Here is a 17,905-nt window from a genome sequence, read left to right on the forward strand (position 1 = left end):
AGTAATGACAAACACAGTTTTACCAATTATAGGCCTATTTCTCTACTGCCTCAATTCTCAAAAATTCTAGAAAAACTTTTTAATTCAAGATTAGAAAAATTCCCTGAAAAACATCAAATAATAAATGTTGGTCAGTATGGTTTCAGAACGCAAAGAACCACTTCAATGGCGATAATTGAGGCAGTAGAAGAAATTACTGATACACTGGATAAAAATAAATATGCAGTTGGTATTTTTGTTGATCTCAAAAAGGCCTTTGACACAATCAATCACTCAATATTATTGGATAAATTGGAAAGATATGGTATTCGAGGGAAAGCTGGTAACTGGTTAAAAAGTTACCTAACGGGTCGGGAACAATATGTTAGCATAGGGCATTACCATTCAGAGAAACTTGGTATTACATGTGGTGTTCCCCAAGGGTCAGCGTTGGGACCAAAACTTTTCAATGTATACATAAATGATATTTTTGATGTTTCTCAAGTACTTAAACTCATACTGTTCGCAGATGACACCAACATATTTTTCAGTAGCGATGATTATACTGATCTTGTAATGACCGTAAACAGGGAGCTAAAATTAATAAAAAAAATGGATGGACATAAATAAATTATCATTAAATATAAATAAAACTAAAGCAATGTTTTTTGGTAATTTAAAATATAATGTAGAATTACCAATTATCATTGAAGGTGTACCAATTGATAATGTGAGTGAAAACAAATTTTTGGGAGTCGTAATTGATAATAAAATTTCATGGAAACCCCACGTCAGACACATAAAAACCAAAATTTCCAGAAGCCTCGCAGTTTTGAACAAAGTGAAACCATACCTTGATAAAGATGCACTTCGTACTCTGTACTGTACCCTGGTTCTTCCATATCTTACATATTGTGTGGAAGTGTGGGGAAACACATATAAAAATACAACTAATCCATTAGTCACAGTACAGAAACGAGCACTGCGTATTATTCACAAGGCTGGTTATCTAGATCATACTCACAAATTCTTTCTTCAGGCAAAGTTACTTAAATTCCAGGATCTGGTTAATTACAATACATCCATAATTTTGTATAAAGCTTTTACTAAACTTTTACCGGCAAATTTACAAACTAGATTTGAAATTCGAGAAAAGGTTTATAATGTGAGAGGCTTTGGAGAATTCAAATTACCCAGAACTCGAACAACCCATAAAGGCTTTTGTGTGTCTGTATGTGGTGTGAAAATCTGGAACAGTCTGAGTTTACAACTTAAACAATGCAAAAATATTCATAGATTTAAATTTCTCTACAAACAGTTGGTCTGGTCACAGTATACTCAATGATGGTTTTTAGTGTGCTCTGTAATGTCTGTTCTCTTACCATTGCTGGTATGGATTCCAAAAAAAAAAAAAGTGTGCGTATGTATGTACATATATGTACATGTGTGTGTAGATATATATGTATGTATATGTATGTGTGTCTGTTACTTGTAGTTATTACTGCCTGTTACCTGTGGTAATGCAATTTATAATTTATATATTCTGTATTCAGTTATGAAGGCTCTAATTGTTGTTTGCGAGCTGCCGTTTAGATGCTTGTATGTGCCCGGGGCTGTTGATGGGTCTGTATGCAATGATGGGCGTAGCTGCGGGAAGTTTGTTTTTTTTTGTTGATGAGTGAGTATAGGGGTGGGATTTAATAAGTTTTCTTCGTCCCACTCCTTTTTCAGGCAATTTTTGTTTTTTGTTTTGTGCATTTTATGTTCAATATAGGTATTTGTTGTGCCTGAAAATGAACAAATAAATGAATGAATGAATGAAGTTGGCCAGCTTCTCTTTTCTACCACTCTGTGATCAATGACATGGGTAATTTCTATCTAACTATACCTAGTGCCCTTTATTGAGCACATACGGTTTTAACAGGGGACTTTAAAATACCTGTTCATTTTTGTTAACATTTACACCTCTAACTCTACACTGTCGTCTTAGCAGGAAACCAAACAAACCAACCAACCACACCAGCCAGAGGACGTCATCATGGCGCTAGTGTGCATCAGTCACTTTACATAGTCAAAGTGTGAAACTGTCAGGGTGTCTAGAGTTTGTTTCTCTTTCGCCGAAAAAAAAGCCCACTTTGTAGACCTTCAATGGATGCCTTCAGTGCTCCCCTCCAGTTTCCCCAGTGCTGCATGTTTTTGCGTTAACTTAATAGTGCAAGATTGAAGTTCAGTTTAATCTCAAAAGGGGGATCTTTGAAATTTAAACACTCCATTTTCGTTGAGCTGTTGTTGAGCAGTTAGGAGCAGCACCTGAGTGCAGCCAGTGAGCAAATGGATCTGCAGAATCAGATGAGTCTGAGAGTTGGCTTTCAGTCTGCGTTCTGTGGAAGTTAATCTCTCTCTCTCTCTCTCTCTCTCTCTCTCTCTCTCTCTCTCTCTCTCTCTCTCTCTCTCTCTCTCTCTCTCTCTCTCTCTCTCTCTTTTTGATGGAGTGGAAAGTAACACTGCAGTAATGAATTGTTGAGCTGTAAGATGAGATTGCACAAACATGTTAAGGCAACACAGCAGACCTTGTGAAACACACGGGAAGAAAAAAGAAAATTTAAATGATTGATTAATTGGATTAGATGCACATTTACAAAAGCATCAATGTCAGCAGCAACGTGTTCACCTCAATTCGACACATTTGGCCTAGCAGGGTGTTGTGCCAAAAAAGTATTACTGGTATTTGAACTTTGGTAAATGACTTGTTGACCTATAATCTGTCAGAAAAGATTATAGGTCATTTCCAGGTTCTGGCCAAGAGGGCAGGAAAAATTGCAAAACATAGCATAGCAGCTCTATAAATGTGTTTAGGCAAAAAAAGTTCGATTGCTTTATAATTTAGCCATAAGCGTATTTGCACAACTGCTCGTTTCTTTATTCTATAACCTTTTTGTAAGTCCTGTCGTCTACTGTGTATTTACCAAATTAAACAAGGATACTGGAAGTTAACAGTAAATGCAAACATTGGGCATCACTTTTTGGGATAACACTGTCACCAAGCCAGGATATATAGGCGGGAAGGGCATCCGGTATGAAATTTCCCAACTCAAATATGCAGATCCACTGTGACAATCCCTTGGGGAAATAAAGGGAACAGTGAAAAGTACCTTTAGCTGTTAAAATGTCACTAAGGCATAAAAACATAGTTGTGTGCAGGCAAGGGTGCAAAGAGCAATAAATATTCTCAGTAATAGTGGTTATGATGCAGCAATGAGCATCTGAAGAATTGCATGTAAGTATGTGCTTGTCCTATTATGTGTCTTGACTTGTTTTATTTCTTTTTTTACCTTAAGCCATTTACAAAACTAATAATAAACACTAGTTTGTATAGAAATTGAAGGTCTAGTTTAAACTGTAAAAATGGAGAGCCATATGTCTTGAACGTAACCATAGCTAATGATTACACCCTTTACCAGAAAACCACAACATCCGCACTCTGCGTCACACCCTGCTCTCCTACCACATCTTTGTACTCCTCGTACTCGCCAGATTTGGACAGCTAAAATATTTTGTGCAGATTGTTTTCATTTATACCACATCGACACCAGCTTGCTTAAATTAGCTGCCTCACAGCTTAAATACCTAAAGAGACTCATGAAGCGTACATGTGTGCATTCCTAACATTGCAGTCCGTCACAGCTATGAAAGCCATGTGTCAGTTTCTCATAGGGCTTTGTTTGTGAAGTTTGTGGTAAAGTTTGTCAATGTGTTGCTGTTCATTTCTACAGTTATTTCTCATTTCTTGTGTGTGACTGACACACATAATCGTGCAAAGTCACTTGTCCTGTTCCACCAAATTAGTTTGATGAATTTCAGAGCGAGTCACTCAGGTATAACAAAGGAATTAGTTACTGAAGCTTCCCAAGTGTTTCCTTTATAGACTTTCTTGTGCGTCATAGGTTCACACCTGTCACCTGCTTTCTCCTTGTAATTTCTTTGAAATCTGTACTTGTGGACACAAACTATGATCATTTTAAATAATGAGACATTTTCAGTGTGAATAAAACGAATTAGCGTTTGACAAAAAAACCCTGGAAAACTTAGTATTTATAGCTTCCTTCTACTTTCTGTACCACTCTTTTTGAGTGCGCTGTAAGTAGTAACTTATGATTTTTTATTTTTTTTTATTTTTATTAGTGTTTTGTGAATCATTAACTGCTGTTTTACAGATCAGTCATAAACTGTTATTAAACTAGGAAGGAAGGTTAGGAAATCTTCTCAAAAGTCAACCGTCCTATCATTCCTCTGTTAATTTGAGGGTGGGTTTTAGAGGATTAGTATTATTGGTTATTATTGGATTATTGGTATATTGTTTTTTGTCTTTATAGTTGGATTAACGACCCACAGTAATCTCTTCCTGTTGTTTCCTCTCATTTTGAGGTTACGGAGCACTGCACTCATTTTAAAGAGTGCATAGTTGTACACCCACACATATCTGTGCCATAAGTTATGAAATAATTTACCCAAACTGCATCTCAGAAGTTGCTCACTTCCTGTGTGAACAACTGTTGCACGCCAAAGTAAAAGTATAGTCAAACAGATTCAGTCACATTTGAATCTGATATTATTTTATTGTATTTTTAATGGGTGGGCAGCGTGGTGGTGCAGTGATTAGTGCCGTGTTGATGCTGATTTCTTGAGTATGAAACTATTTGTGGAGTTTGCACGTTCTCTCCAGCTTGCTTCTGCAGTCCAAAGACAAAGATGTCTGATGAATTGGCTGTAGATGTAAAGCTGTGCCTGAATGGCTGTCTGTCTCTTTGTGTTAGCCCAGCATCAGAGCAGCAGCTTGCCCTATGCTCCAGCCTCCAATATGTCCCTGAATTGGATAAGTAGGAGAAGATGTGTGGAGGCGTGGCATTTTTAATGCAAACTATTGCAGATCACTCTGATTATCACCACTTTTTGGTAGCCAAAAAATTAAAAGTATCTTTGACTGGTTGGACAGTTGGAGCACTTATCTTGTGCAGGAATTTTATTATCCATTTATTATTAGCTTATGAACCATATATAAATGGATTAACAAAACCTTGCAAAGGATTTATTAAAACATTGGTTACTACTCATGAGCTCTGTTTAAACTGTGATTTTTCTATAACATTTTTAAAATTCCAGTAGTTTCATCCGTGCTTTCATGTTCATCAGGTGTCACAAAATAAATGGAATAAACAGAACTCTGGAAAGTGTTTTTCGGTACAGTAGCTCAAAGAACACAACCTGATCTTTCTTACTACAAACTCTGTTTCTCACTGTCAGCAGTTACGCCACTCTGCAAGTTTGGCTACTTCTTAAGAAATACTTTTTTCCCCTATAGAAGTAGCTCAGGATAAGCCAGTTTGGTTTGTCTCTGTGTGATATGTTTTTATACATGATAAGTAAATGATGATGTTACTTTAGTTCTTAGCTGCTTTTTCCTTCTTTTTTTTTTTGTCCTTAACGATCTCAGAAGCTGCAGACACAGAGAGAGAAGATTAAAGATGGAGAGTAGGGCAGGAAAATAGGAATAAGGAGCAAAAGGATGTGGCTTCACAGAAAGATAAGGATTCCATAAAGAAAGACGGAGACAGAGAGATGATAGGGTTTGGGAGAGAAAAGTGATGAGGCAAGAATTGGAAACGGAGAACATAAAATGAAATCAAAGTCGTGACAGTGACAGACTGTAATGAGACTGTGGAGATGATATATGCATACGAGACAGAGAGAAACTGAAATAAGAGGGCACATAGTTAGCTAACGTTTATTAAAAACTACAGCGAAAGGAAGCACTTGACTGCAATACTCAATATATTGCAAGAACATCTATTACATCTATTACACATAAATGTATCTAAGTGTATATCATTATTATTCAGCTTTATTAATGTGGCAGTTTAGTGAATTAAATCTTCTTCTTCAGTGCTGGTTAGCAAACTTCTGTTCACTCCAACCTGGAGGTGTGATTATTAGCGCTTCAGACATGCTGGACTTGCAAAAACATGACAGAGAGACAAGCCATCCAAAAACAAAACAACGCAATTGTGGAAGTTTCTTTTCTTTTCTTTTTTCTCTTTTCTTCTCTTTTCTTTTCTTTTCTTTTCTTTTTTCTCTTTTCTTCTCTTTTCTTTTTTTTCTTTTTTCTTTTCTTTTCTTTTCTTTTCTCTTTTCTTTTTTCTCTTTTCTTTTCTTTTTTCTTTTCTTTTCTTTTCTCTTTTCTTTTTTCTCTTTTCTCTTTTCTTTTCTTTTTTCTCTTTTCTTTTTTCTTTTTCAAGAATAAACTAAATAGACTGGTTGTCACCTTAATTGTTACCCCTTGAGTCTCTTCCCAGCATGGACATTCACATGTATGAAACATTTTCAGCATTTCTACAAGGACAAACTAGAGAACTTTGCACCGCGTACCCCCCTTGGGCTGAGCGTTTAAATCTCATCTTCAAGATTATTTGCTGACGGTAATAAAAATGCTGGATAAAAAAGCCAGACTCAGTGCTGTGGGGAGATTTGATGGCACACAGCACTGGAGTTGTAAAAGGTCATATTGTTTTGTGTGCGTGCGGTTTGTAAAAGATGAGATGAGGTTGCGGATTATTTCGTGCATTGTTGTGATCCTGAGGTTTGTTTTCTGTAGAAGATGTTTGTGGCTTGGAACATCTTGAATATCTTTATGCATAAATGGCAGTGGTGAGTTTTAATTTGTATAAAAAAAGAGAAACTTTGAATGATGGGCGAATGGAAAAATACAAATGTTTAAACTACTTGATGGGAAAATGCACAACTCTGACTCAGTAACAGCTGAAAGTAATTTCATGTCCGGGGATGTTTGTATTGTTTTCTTTGAACCTTTTCTAAAAGGAAGACGAGTGATTGTCCCCACAAATATTTCCAGTTGTTGTCTCCTAATATTGTCTCCTAGTGACAGTAGAGTTGCGCTTCCACTGTGCTTAGTAATCTCAGTTTAGTGAGAAAATGTCTTTCTCCTTCGAATCGTGCTAACATGTCGTGAAAACCATAATTTAACTGTGTAACATGACAAATCCTGCTGACACCCTCATAGTTGTAATCGAACAGTGGGCTCGTTGCGGTCGATATAATACTCTGCAGATTTCCTTTAGGTGTTCACCGCTGCCTCTGACAGCAGCTTTTCAGTTAGAGGAAATGGTGAAGAGCAAATTCAGCACATTTCTCAGTCGGTGGTCAGTGAGATGTTCCCTGGTCAACAAATGGGGTTTTAACTTGACTGGCTGTAGCTGGGATCAACACACACGCAGGAGTCAAAGGTAAAAGTAACCCCCATCTGTTTTCTCCAGAAAGGGAAATGAACATCAGCGTGTGGGAGACATTTCCCTCCGGGGGGACAGGGATAGGATGGGGAAATCGGCTGAAAACATTTCTCTCGTTGTAAATAACCTCACGTCAACAGCCTCTCTTCCTTCCCTCCTGGACTTTTTTGATACCCAATACTTGCAGGGATTTCATCTGTCTGCGCTGTTATGCACAATAATCATCTCCATTCCTTTAATGCAAGTCAGTAAACACATTTTACCGCCTCCAGCCATCCATTTGTCCTTTACGATGCCTGTCTCTGTGAAGGACGGAGAGCGGGTAGCAGCTGCATCATTTTTGTGTGTTGTGTTTTGTAACCTCATCCTCTGTGTGTGGGGAGCAAAATGGATAAACACCAGAGAGACTGTTTCCAGCATGAGGTCTGCTGTTTGTCCACTATCACTGATCAGCTACTCTGTTATTTTAACAGGAAGAGGAGGCAGGATGACATCCGGCCTTATCAGTGCTGACGCATTAATCGCATGATAAAACTGCACAGAACATGACTTAAACACAGACGGGATCAAAATACCATGACATATGGTTAAAATTTAGCTTATTTAGCTTCTTGATTAAAGTTGAGAAGAAATAATGGTGGGAAAAGGGGTGAACTGCAGGTTTACGTGTTCCTAGCTGACACAATATATTTATATCATCATCATCTGTGGGAGACAGCAGTTAGGTAGATATGCTGATGTGAGAGCTGCATTGCTGATCCTCTAATGTACATTTACACACCATACTCCAATAAATCAACAGAACTGCTGTGTACTGTATGTATAAACTTGCTGTGTCGTGTATCAAGCCTTGTTAATGACTATTTTCTGCACCATTCGCTCGAGAAGCAGTTGCAGAATGTCTGTTTGCTGCAGATCAAGTTAACAATTTCTGACATTTTCACATTTCTGTATCGCGTCAGCCCGTTTCATTGCTCAGCTAGTAATTAGTCCGCCCACGCTCAAAGCTGTTAATGTCTCTGTTTTGCTTCTGTAAAGAACTTAAGACTATCAGTTTGCTTGCAAAAGCCGAAAAATGTAAAAGAACGAGAAAGGTAGGTCAGTCACAGGTGATCTGTGAGAAGTGGGATGCAGAGGCTGTGCAGTTGTAAGCACTTTCAGAATCAGAATTAAAAGAATTTATTTGCTTTATTTTTGTTTGTTTGCTTTTTTTTTCCTGACCCGCAGCCATCTCCTTTCTCTCCTCCAGATTCAGCCGTATGATAAGATTGCCGCTCGAGGCCTGCCGGACAACGTGGCCAACAGCTTGAACAAACTGGTGGTGGTGAAGCTGAATGGAGGCCTGGGTACCAGCATGGGATGTAAGGGCCCCAAGAGCCTGATCAGCGTCCGTAACGAGAACACCTTCCTGGACCTCACTGTGCAGCAGATAGAGGTACAAAAGCTCTTAAAAGCTCCACTCTAAAAGCCTTGAATGAAAGAAATTTTGTGAGACGTGTTTTTATAAGCAAGCAACGAAGCCACACTACCTCACAAACGGATTGCATGTAGGCTAATTGCCAATGTAATACCATTTAACAGTAAAGTGATAGCAGACTAAGGTTGTCTTACAATAAGAACTAACTAACATTTTCCTTGTGGATGTGTAATATTTGATTTGTTTGTTTGCTGTGCAGAAGCACGTAAAATGCTGAGATTACTGAAAGATCAACATTTAAATAAGATGAAGAAGATGATAATAATTCCCACTAACAGCTAGTAAAATTTAAAAGTGATGATTTTTGTTCAATTTTGTTCAATTTTAATTATTATTTTGTGAAGTGAAAATCTACCAGGACCGCCCCTCATTGTAGTAATGCAATATTTTGCTGTACGGCAGCCCTGACACCGGTAACAATAGTGTTGCAACAATGTGTATTCCTGGAAAGCCTGAAGTCAAACCTCAGTTGTGACTTTCAGGCACAAGAACCTATTCATAGAAATGTAATTTGGTATTAAATGGTGGTTCAGTTGAGGCAGAAGGAACACTTTTGACAACACTGGTTATTTTAAAACTTTCTTACTAAAGTTGCAGATTCAGTCCATCAGTGTGGATAATTACTGAGAGCTCCTTCTTTCATATGAAATTGTTAGTGTGGCACTGATTTGAGAACAGCTGGGTGTTGCCTTCTTGTCTGCAGCCACACCAGCACTCATGATGTGGCTCAGACATCAGAGTAGACAGAGTAGGAAGTGATGTGTAGCCTGATGTAATATAAACATTTGCTCTGTGTATTGAGGGTTTGTGTTGTCTTGATGTTTCTTACTTTACTATAGAGCACGGCAAAAAAATCCAATGATTCATGGGGGTGGGTTTGGATTTACCTCTGCCTTTTTCCAGTCTTACACGGCATGCGTATCATCCTCCAGAGACAAGCCTGACTTCATGCAGCCATGTGCTTCTGTGAACCAGAGCTGAGGGGCTTCTGAAAGGGGTTCAGTGTGAAATCTCAGGGTGCCGGCCAGTGCTGGCGACTGGCCGGGAAACAGAGATGTCTGTGTGCTGGAGGAGAGGAGTTGGTGTGATTATTTGGATCCGATCCTGCATTATTTCTGCAGCACTTAATCGTTCAGTAATTTTAATAAACAGTAAACCACATGTTCAAACGGCCTTTCAGGGGGATGTAGGAAGAAAAGTTATTTTCTAAACAAGGTTTGCGTTAGTTGTGACCATTGTAAGGGAATCTACTGTGAGTAATATTAAAGTCTTTCATTGTGTTGTATAACTGAGTTTAATTGGGAGCTGTACGTTACCGGAGTGTTTCAGTGTTTCATAACAGCCTCCAGGGACACTCCTCTTCTCCCAGCACACTGCTCTCTGTGTCAGAGGCACTGCTCTCCATTTTCTGCTCAGTCTGGTCAGATTACATGCTGACTGAATCGACCTATTGAGAAGGGGGAAAAATGGATACCCCCCCCCACACGCGCACACACAGACCCCCTTAACCAGGCCCTCCTGCAGGAGAACGCACCTCTCAGCCACCCCGCTGAATCATGCATGTTTAATTTAGAGCTGAAGCATGTACCCTCTCACTGAGAGCGGACGTAACAAGGTCGGACAAAGCTCCGACTCAGGCGCCGCCTGGCTGCTGAAGATTTACAGCTTTCACCTGAGTGCCTCCCTCAAGAGCAGATTTGTTAAGTTAGCAAGTTCAGTTAAAGATGTGTGAAAGAGGGTAAACCTGTAAAGTTACTGCCTGGGTCAGGTCTCTCTTGTAGAAGACGTCCTGGTGAAATAAAGGTTATAATAATGCAATTTCACAACAATTAGGGCTTTGTTAACAAATACACACACGATCAGCATATCTACAGCAGCTCTGGAGGTAGAGCGGGTCATCCACTAATTGATTTCTGGCTCCTGCAGTGAAAATATCGAAGCTTCCTTTGGCAAGACACTGAACCTCAAGTTTCCCTTGATACATCCATCAGAGTGGGATTGATCCAAAAAGTGCTTATTGTGTGTAGAATAAAGCATTACATGACTGTAAACGTGGCTTGTAGTAGAATTGGTTTGAGTGCTCACTAAGAGTGGAAAAGGGCTTCATAAATACCAGCTCATGTGCTCATCTCATGCAAGTACTGAACAAAACCCATGAAAGTTGTGGCTACACTTAGTCAAGAAAAGCTTCTTTGCTACAGTAACAACAGAATCTCACTGCTAGTACCACAACGCTAGGCTCATATGGTTCATATTTCTAGTGTTGATTGTCCCTCTGGGGAGGGGTGCAGGACAACCACAATCTCTTTTGCTTTGAGGATTCAATGGAGCCTGTGTCTAATACACATAAGTGGAGATTTATTATTTGCTCACAGAAATCCGGTTCCAGACAGTGTTGATAAAAAACCATGATGTAATTTAACCTTTGCATAGACCACTGCATATAAGGAAAATGTTAAATTAAAAGATTGGGATGAGTTTAATGAGAATACTGTTGTACTCAGCTGTTAAATCAATTTCAATTCATTTTCCTGAAGATTTTTATAAATGTATAGATGATGCATTAATTAGAAACAGATCCCACTGACAAAATACTGAAAAGAAAATCACTTTGTGTGTGATAAGTAGGAAGGGCACATCATTTAAAGGTGTATTTAATGTATCATTGTAACATTTAAAGGTGTATCAAAGTTAAACACAGGGAGTTTACCCATCTATACAACTCAGAAACAAGACATCTGTGTGCGTTAGAAGCTGTGTGAAGTTCATAACCAGCCAACACCCATCCTGGTTAATAAATGGAAACATGACGTTCATACTTTAGCTTAGAAAAGCCCACTCGTTCGTTGTAACTGTCACAGGCAGTAAATTTGATTCCTCACATCATCTTAGCCCCACTCATTCACAGCCCGCGTCTCATCCTCCGCCTCCTCTACTCATTTTAATTTTCTGTTATTGCAGTAAAGAAACTGCTTCCCATTCTACTCGGGTGTAATTTACATCCTTTGTATTCATTCAAATCGCACAGTCAAGGTACAGAGTTATTGGTTGAAAACGAAGGCGAGTGGGCCAGTTTTCCTTTTGTCTTATGATGATCTGAAAATTCAAAATGTTTTTGCAATGTTGAATTTTCAAATTCCAAATGTCACAACGACACTTGAAGAGCTATTTAAACACAGACTTGAAAACAGTGGCGAAAAAGTTTTATATGCAGTTAAATTTAAAGTAATTTGAATACAAAGTGCTTTCCTCAAATCCAGACTTAAAAACACAGAGAAAAGCTGTTTTAAGATTGGCTGATCTTTCCTTTAAGCCTGTTGCTCTATGCACCTCTTGACCACTTCCAGGTGTTGTCTCACATTTGGTGTGACCCCTGTTCTGACAACTTGCAAATGCATCAGAACCTCAAACATGTGCAAAGATTGATCATAAAGTTTTGTGTAAAACTGTGTTAACTGTCGTGTCGCTACTGAAGCATCTACAGCAGGGCTGCCCAATCCCAGTCCTCGAGAGCTACTATCCTGCAGCTTTTAGATGCATCCCTACTTCAACACAGCTGAATCAAATGGTTTTATTACCTCTTCAGCATGCCATCATGTTTGGCAAAGGCCTGATAACAAGCCATTCATTTGATTCGGGTGTGTGGGAACAAGGATGCATCTAAAAGCTGCAGGACTGTAGCTCTCGAGGACCGGGATTGGGCACCCCTGATCTACAGCATCTAAGAGAGGGTTGTACCAGCAAGTGCACGCTCACCGTGCCTTTAAAAGGCAGTGGCAGAAGTGTCTAACAGTGTCACTCACTACAAGGCAGACTCGCCAAATTTGGCTCCCGGTTTGTTTTGATGGATACTTTACATAAATGGATGGAATGCGGAAGTGTGGCATAGAGATTTTCATTTATTTGTCTATGTTGTTTCCTTTTTAAAACGTTATCTGTGTCAGATCAGGTCACATTACTTGCACAAGAGCGCAAAGTTGTTTGGTTGTTGATGAGGTAAACGGCCCAACCTGACCATCAATTTCTGCAAAGATGCTTTGAGTGTTTCATTGCCTTCACAAAAGTCCTCCTTCAGACCCATTATTAGCTCTCCAGTCAGCCGGTTTTGGTGAATCCAAAAAATATTTGTTCATTTCCACCAATTTTCCTGAATTAAAAGGCATCTTTACTATGTGAGTTGGTCCTTGAGAGTTAGCATCATCTCTGATTATAACACTGTTGAGCCCTTACACTGTTAAGAAACACTTGATGACCGTCTACTGCCTACTTCTCTTTTTTCTTTATTGGATAAATATGGATAAATGCATTTATATACTTTGTTTTTTCACCCTACAGCACCTGAACAAGACTTACAACACAGACGTACCTCTGGTCCTCATGAACTCTTTCAACACAGATGAAGACACAAAGAAAATCCTGCAGAAGTACACACACCACCGGGTCAAGATACACACCTTTAACCAAAGCAGGTGAGGCAGCACGATCGTAAAACAATGTCCTATTGAGTAACAGTGAGCCCAGCAAACACTCCCTGACACAGTTAGATATGCTGTATATGAACCAGTGCCAAAGGGAATAAGAGTCCATTTTTCTGTCAAATATTAAAGGAATATTGAATTGTGTAAGACAAATACACAGAAATCTCAATTTGTTTTAAGAAGTTAGCAGTATTAAATCTCCTGAATGAACTCATTTTCCCCTAAAACGAACTCCTGAGTGACGCTCCGGCTTCTGAGCTCAGACTGTCAAGAACAGACAGGAGGTGTCATGCAATGTATGGAAAAGGCTTTTAATATTTAACGCCCTGGTGTCTCCAGTTTGTCAGGGAGTGGAACTTGCTTTTTACCATTTCGCTTGAATTATTTAAAGCTTGTATGTTTTGTGTACCTCAAGGAGTTACACTACAAAGCACTTTGGGACGGAAGCTGGAGGATTTAATGTCAGCAGAGGAAAAAGTGGTTGAATGGTTTAAATGTCAATCAACAGGAGAACAAAGGAAAGTCTGTGACCTAGGGCGTGACAGTAATTCATAAAAAGAGATTTAAATTCAGCTTCAGAGTCGCGTTATCTGGTGTTACACTTAATGAAGGGAAAAAACTGTTTGCTTTATATACCCAACAAACCCAGAACTTCTTATAGTCACTTAAATAAAGCTTTAGACTCGAGCATGGAGTCAGCTGATGGCCCAGCTGATACTGTTCTACACATGCAACTGATAAACCTCATCTAGGGTACGAGGTTTCACTGAAGGTGCGTTAGCCCGCATATAGTAACTGCTTCCTATAAGAACTGGTTTGCAGCTGACCTCTATCCCAGTTCCTCTTCTTATACAGCACAGGTGTCGAACTCCAGGCCTCGAGGGCCGGTGTCCTGCAGGTTTTAGATGTGTCCTTGATCCAACACAGCTGATTTAAATGGCTAAATGACCTCCTCAACATGTCTTGAAGTTCTCCAGAAGCCTGGTAATGAACTAGTGATTTGATTCAGGTGTGTTGACCCAGAGTGATATCTAAAACGCACAGGACACCGGCCCTCGAGGCCTGGAGTTCGACACCCCTGTTATACCGTATTTAACTGAATCCATGTCATGCACAGAGCTGGAAAATCAGGTTTGCTCTAAATACATACCTTGAGACGTACAGCTAGCCTGTTCTGCCACTTGTGTTAAAGCTTTGTAAAATGCATTCTCAGAAATGTGCTGTGCATACTAACGTACCTACATTCACCATGCACTAGTTGCTCACTAGCTTGGATACTAGTAACAAATTAGCTTTCTTTTTTCTTTTTTATTTTTTTACATTTTTACATTTTAAATCACATTTTAGATCAATGGTTAGCACTGTTGCCCTGCAACAAGAAGGTGCAGGGTGCAGAACAGGGTAGGGCCCTTTAGTGTGGAGTTTCTGTTCTCCCAGAGTGTACGGCTTTTGTCTGGGAGTTGCGTTGCCAGGTTAATGGTGCCTGTGTCAGCCAGAAAAAGAGATTCTTTACCTCAAGAGTTTCACTTTCAGGCTAAATAAGGTTGTCTCATGTTTAATAAAACTCAAATTGGTAAGAGTGATAAACAGTTTGAATTCTGTTTTCTTGCAGTTGCATTGCACTATCTGTATAAGTTCAAGCACCTAGCCATGCAGGCCGTCTTCAGAAATATCGGTTGTTCTAAAGAATTCATCGAATCAGAGCGTGGTGCTGTAACAGGATGCATTTGTTGCTACAAGTCAGTTGTGAAATTTCTTCCCTCGTAGATATTTCACAATCAACTGTTAGTGCTGTAAGTGGCATTATTGCAAAGTGGGCACGTTTAGGAACAGCAGCAACTCAGCGGCAGACCACGTAAAGTTATGGCACACATGTGAAAGTCACAGCTGAATGAATAACTGAGTTCCAGATCTCCTCTGACATTAACATCAGCACAGAAACCACGTTTCACGAGATTCATGGCATGCGTAGCTATTTTATCCATATAGGGCATCTAATCCACTTACTTTGAAGTGAAACTGAATTCTTAAAAAAGAAATCTGTCCACTTCCCCAAAGCAGTAGGGATTTTAACTGTGTGTGTTGGTCCATGGTTTTCTTTACTTTTACTAAAGCTCCTATTAAGCCTTAAAATAATAACTGGGTGTCCCTTTGAACAAAGCTCTAGGTTTTTCTTTCCATGATCATTCCTTCTTCAGTGTCTTCAGGAAGACAAAATCAGCTGTCATGTAAACATTGGATTTGTTAGATGTAGTTTTCCTAGACAGCGTGAGTACCTCTTGAATGTCTGGTTTAATCGTGCCTGAGCACCAGAAACCAGAGGAGTCGTCAAGCTGATGTAAAAATGCAGGTTAGGTTTCACATTTTTTTTCTCTTTAGCCACATAACAAATTTATTCCGGGTGTTAAACCCATAAACGTTCAGCGTATCCCTCAGGAGAGAAGTCAGAAAGGACAAACTGCCCAATGAGATGGTTGAATACATGAAGTGACTTCTTTCCTTGTCCATGTCTTTGTACCCTGAAAGACGCTTCCCTCTGAGGCAGCACATGTCCAAGAAAGAAGGAACATTTTTTGTGGAAGTAATCAAATGTTCCCAGATTTGGTTTTAAGATGACATGAAACCTTTTGAAGTGTGTGAACTTTCATCAGAAAGTCTTATCATAAACATCTTCCCAGAACAGTCAGATAGAATTAATCTTCCATTAAAAGGGCCGTGGTACCCCAACCCTGCAGCTCGTCTCACCTGACCAGCTCTGCTCTCATAAGCTTCCTCAAAGTGCTAAAAACACAGGCGGCTCATGCTCACCGGGCTCCTCACCTTGAGGTTTGTTAACTAAACCTGACTCAGATCCTTCGAACAAGCCCTTTGATCACTTTAATGCACACTGCCATCATGGCTTGGACTCTTTGGCGTGTTGCCTTCGCTGCCTTCTTCTTGGAAAAAGCTAAAAAGTTTGCTTGTCGAGGGAGCAGTTTGAAGTCTGGGCAGTGATATGAAAAGGAGAAATTTAGATAGCACTTGGCATGCTGGCTTGGTGCAGAGTTTCCGAGGATTTACGTCAAATGTGGAGCAAAAATGATTTCACACTTTTTGTTTTGTCTTTGTGGTGTTTGTCTGCTTAAGTCTGAGATTCACAGCTCTGCAGCTCCACAGATAAATGAGTCAACAAGCTTGTTTTCTTCCTTCCATACATATTATAAGTTGCATAAGGAGATAGACTTTAACCACATAAACAGAAGAGAAGGATGTGCTTTATATAGTCAACCTTTTCTGATTTATCTCCTGTTGAAGGACATTTCGTTGTGCACCTCTGAAACACTTCCAAGAATACTTCTATTTTTAGATCCATCCCTACAGGCTCCTCTTCCTACTCCCTGCATGTGTGCAATATGTGCTGGATCTGCTCCAGTGTGTCAAAATGATAGCTGTTAACTGGAAGTTGATTTGAAGGTTTTAACAACATTACATGAAGCCAGTAGCACATACATGGCGCCATAGCATGCACCACAGTTTAGGTCATTTCACATGTACATGTCGAGATGTTAGCGATATCTACATTGACGGTCTTACCTCGGGGTCATTGTATTGTGTCTTGTACATCCTTCTGAATCTTGTACTCCTTATTATTTGATATTTGTACACAGTTTGGTCTAAAACATGAGGGCTGGGGGCCATAATTGGCCTGTCAAAGACTCCAATCCAGCCCACTGGATGGGACTGGAAAAAAATGAAGGACGATAAAAAAAACTGAGCCGGAACGGATCGTTAAATAACCCCCGATCTTATCGTGAACTCTTTTTCTTCATCAAGGTACCCTCGCATCAACAAAGAGTCTCTCCTTCCCGTGTCCACAAACTTGAGAATGACCGGGCAAAACGCAGAGGGTTGGTACCCTCCCGGTCACGGCGACATTTACGCCAGCTTCTACAACTCGGGCCTGTTGGATCAGCTGATTGAGCAGGGCAAAGAGTACATCTTCGTGTCCAACATCGACAATCTGGGAGCCACTGTCGACCTCCACATCCTGCACCACCTGGTCAGCCAGCCTAACGGCAAACGCTGCGAGTTCGTCATGGAGGTGACGGATAAGACCCGCGCTGACGTGAAGGTATGATGAAGGTTATTGTGGATGTGAGATTCTGATTTATCCCCGTTGCATTAACAAGGACAAACTATTTTTGTGGTAATGTAACCAAAGTAAAGACGTTTTTGTGGTTTCTTACTTTCCTCTGTTTGCAATAAGCCTTGACATCATTTCTGTCTCTAATGTTTCTACTAATGTCTCAATACAATGAATGTGAATGGAATTTGTACCCTTTACTTTTCACTGATAAAGAATTGCCCCAAACTCGAACAGCTTCATCAAAGTAGCACAGTTTTTTTTGTTTGTTTGTTTTTTTAATTTAAGTGAACAGAACCTTTAATTTTTCTGTGGTTAAATCTATGTAATCTTTGTATTATTAAGATCAATATATGTGTCTGAATTAGTTGTAGTTATTATAACCTTGTGAACTTTCACTGTTACTGGGTTACACTTTGGAGGTTTGCATTTCCTGCAGGTGGTTATTGGCTGGCATTTCAGTGTAACCATTATTTTTTGCAAACCTAACAAACCACTTTTAATTTCCCAGACTTTGGCTTAATCTCTCAGGTCAGCGAGTGTTCTG

At 39.6% G+C, this 17,905-nt stretch overlaps 1 protein-coding gene and 1 long non-coding RNA gene across 3 annotated transcripts in view; one reads left to right on the forward strand and one right to left on the reverse strand.

Annotated features, from left to right (window-relative positions):
* Positions 1-17,905, forward strand: part of ugp2b (UDP-glucose pyrophosphorylase 2b) — a 36,591-nt gene that overhangs the window by 9,927 nt on the left and 8,759 nt on the right. For both annotated transcript variants that reach the window (XM_014407761.4, XM_014407759.4), the window contains exons 4-6: positions 8,530-8,715; positions 13,093-13,226; positions 17,049-17,346. In XM_014407761.4, the coding sequence (XP_014263247.1) occupies positions 8,530-8,715; positions 13,093-13,226; positions 17,049-17,346 (618 nt within the window). The remainder of the gene's footprint in view (positions 1-8,529; positions 8,716-13,092; positions 13,227-17,048; positions 17,347-17,905) is intronic.
* LOC143421771 (uncharacterized) lies at positions 8,608-12,265 on the reverse strand. The gene is made up of 3 exons (XR_013101338.1): positions 10,074-12,265; positions 9,645-9,822; positions 8,608-8,698 (listed from the first exon to the last, which is right to left on the reverse strand). It is a non-coding gene; the product is annotated as an uncharacterized LOC143421771 (long non-coding RNA).

Source organism: Maylandia zebra, linkage group LG13, assembly GCF_041146795.1.
Source record: "Maylandia zebra isolate NMK-2024a linkage group LG13, Mzebra_GT3a, whole genome shotgun sequence".
Taxonomy (NCBI): Eukaryota; Metazoa; Chordata; class Actinopteri; order Cichliformes; family Cichlidae; genus Maylandia; species Maylandia zebra.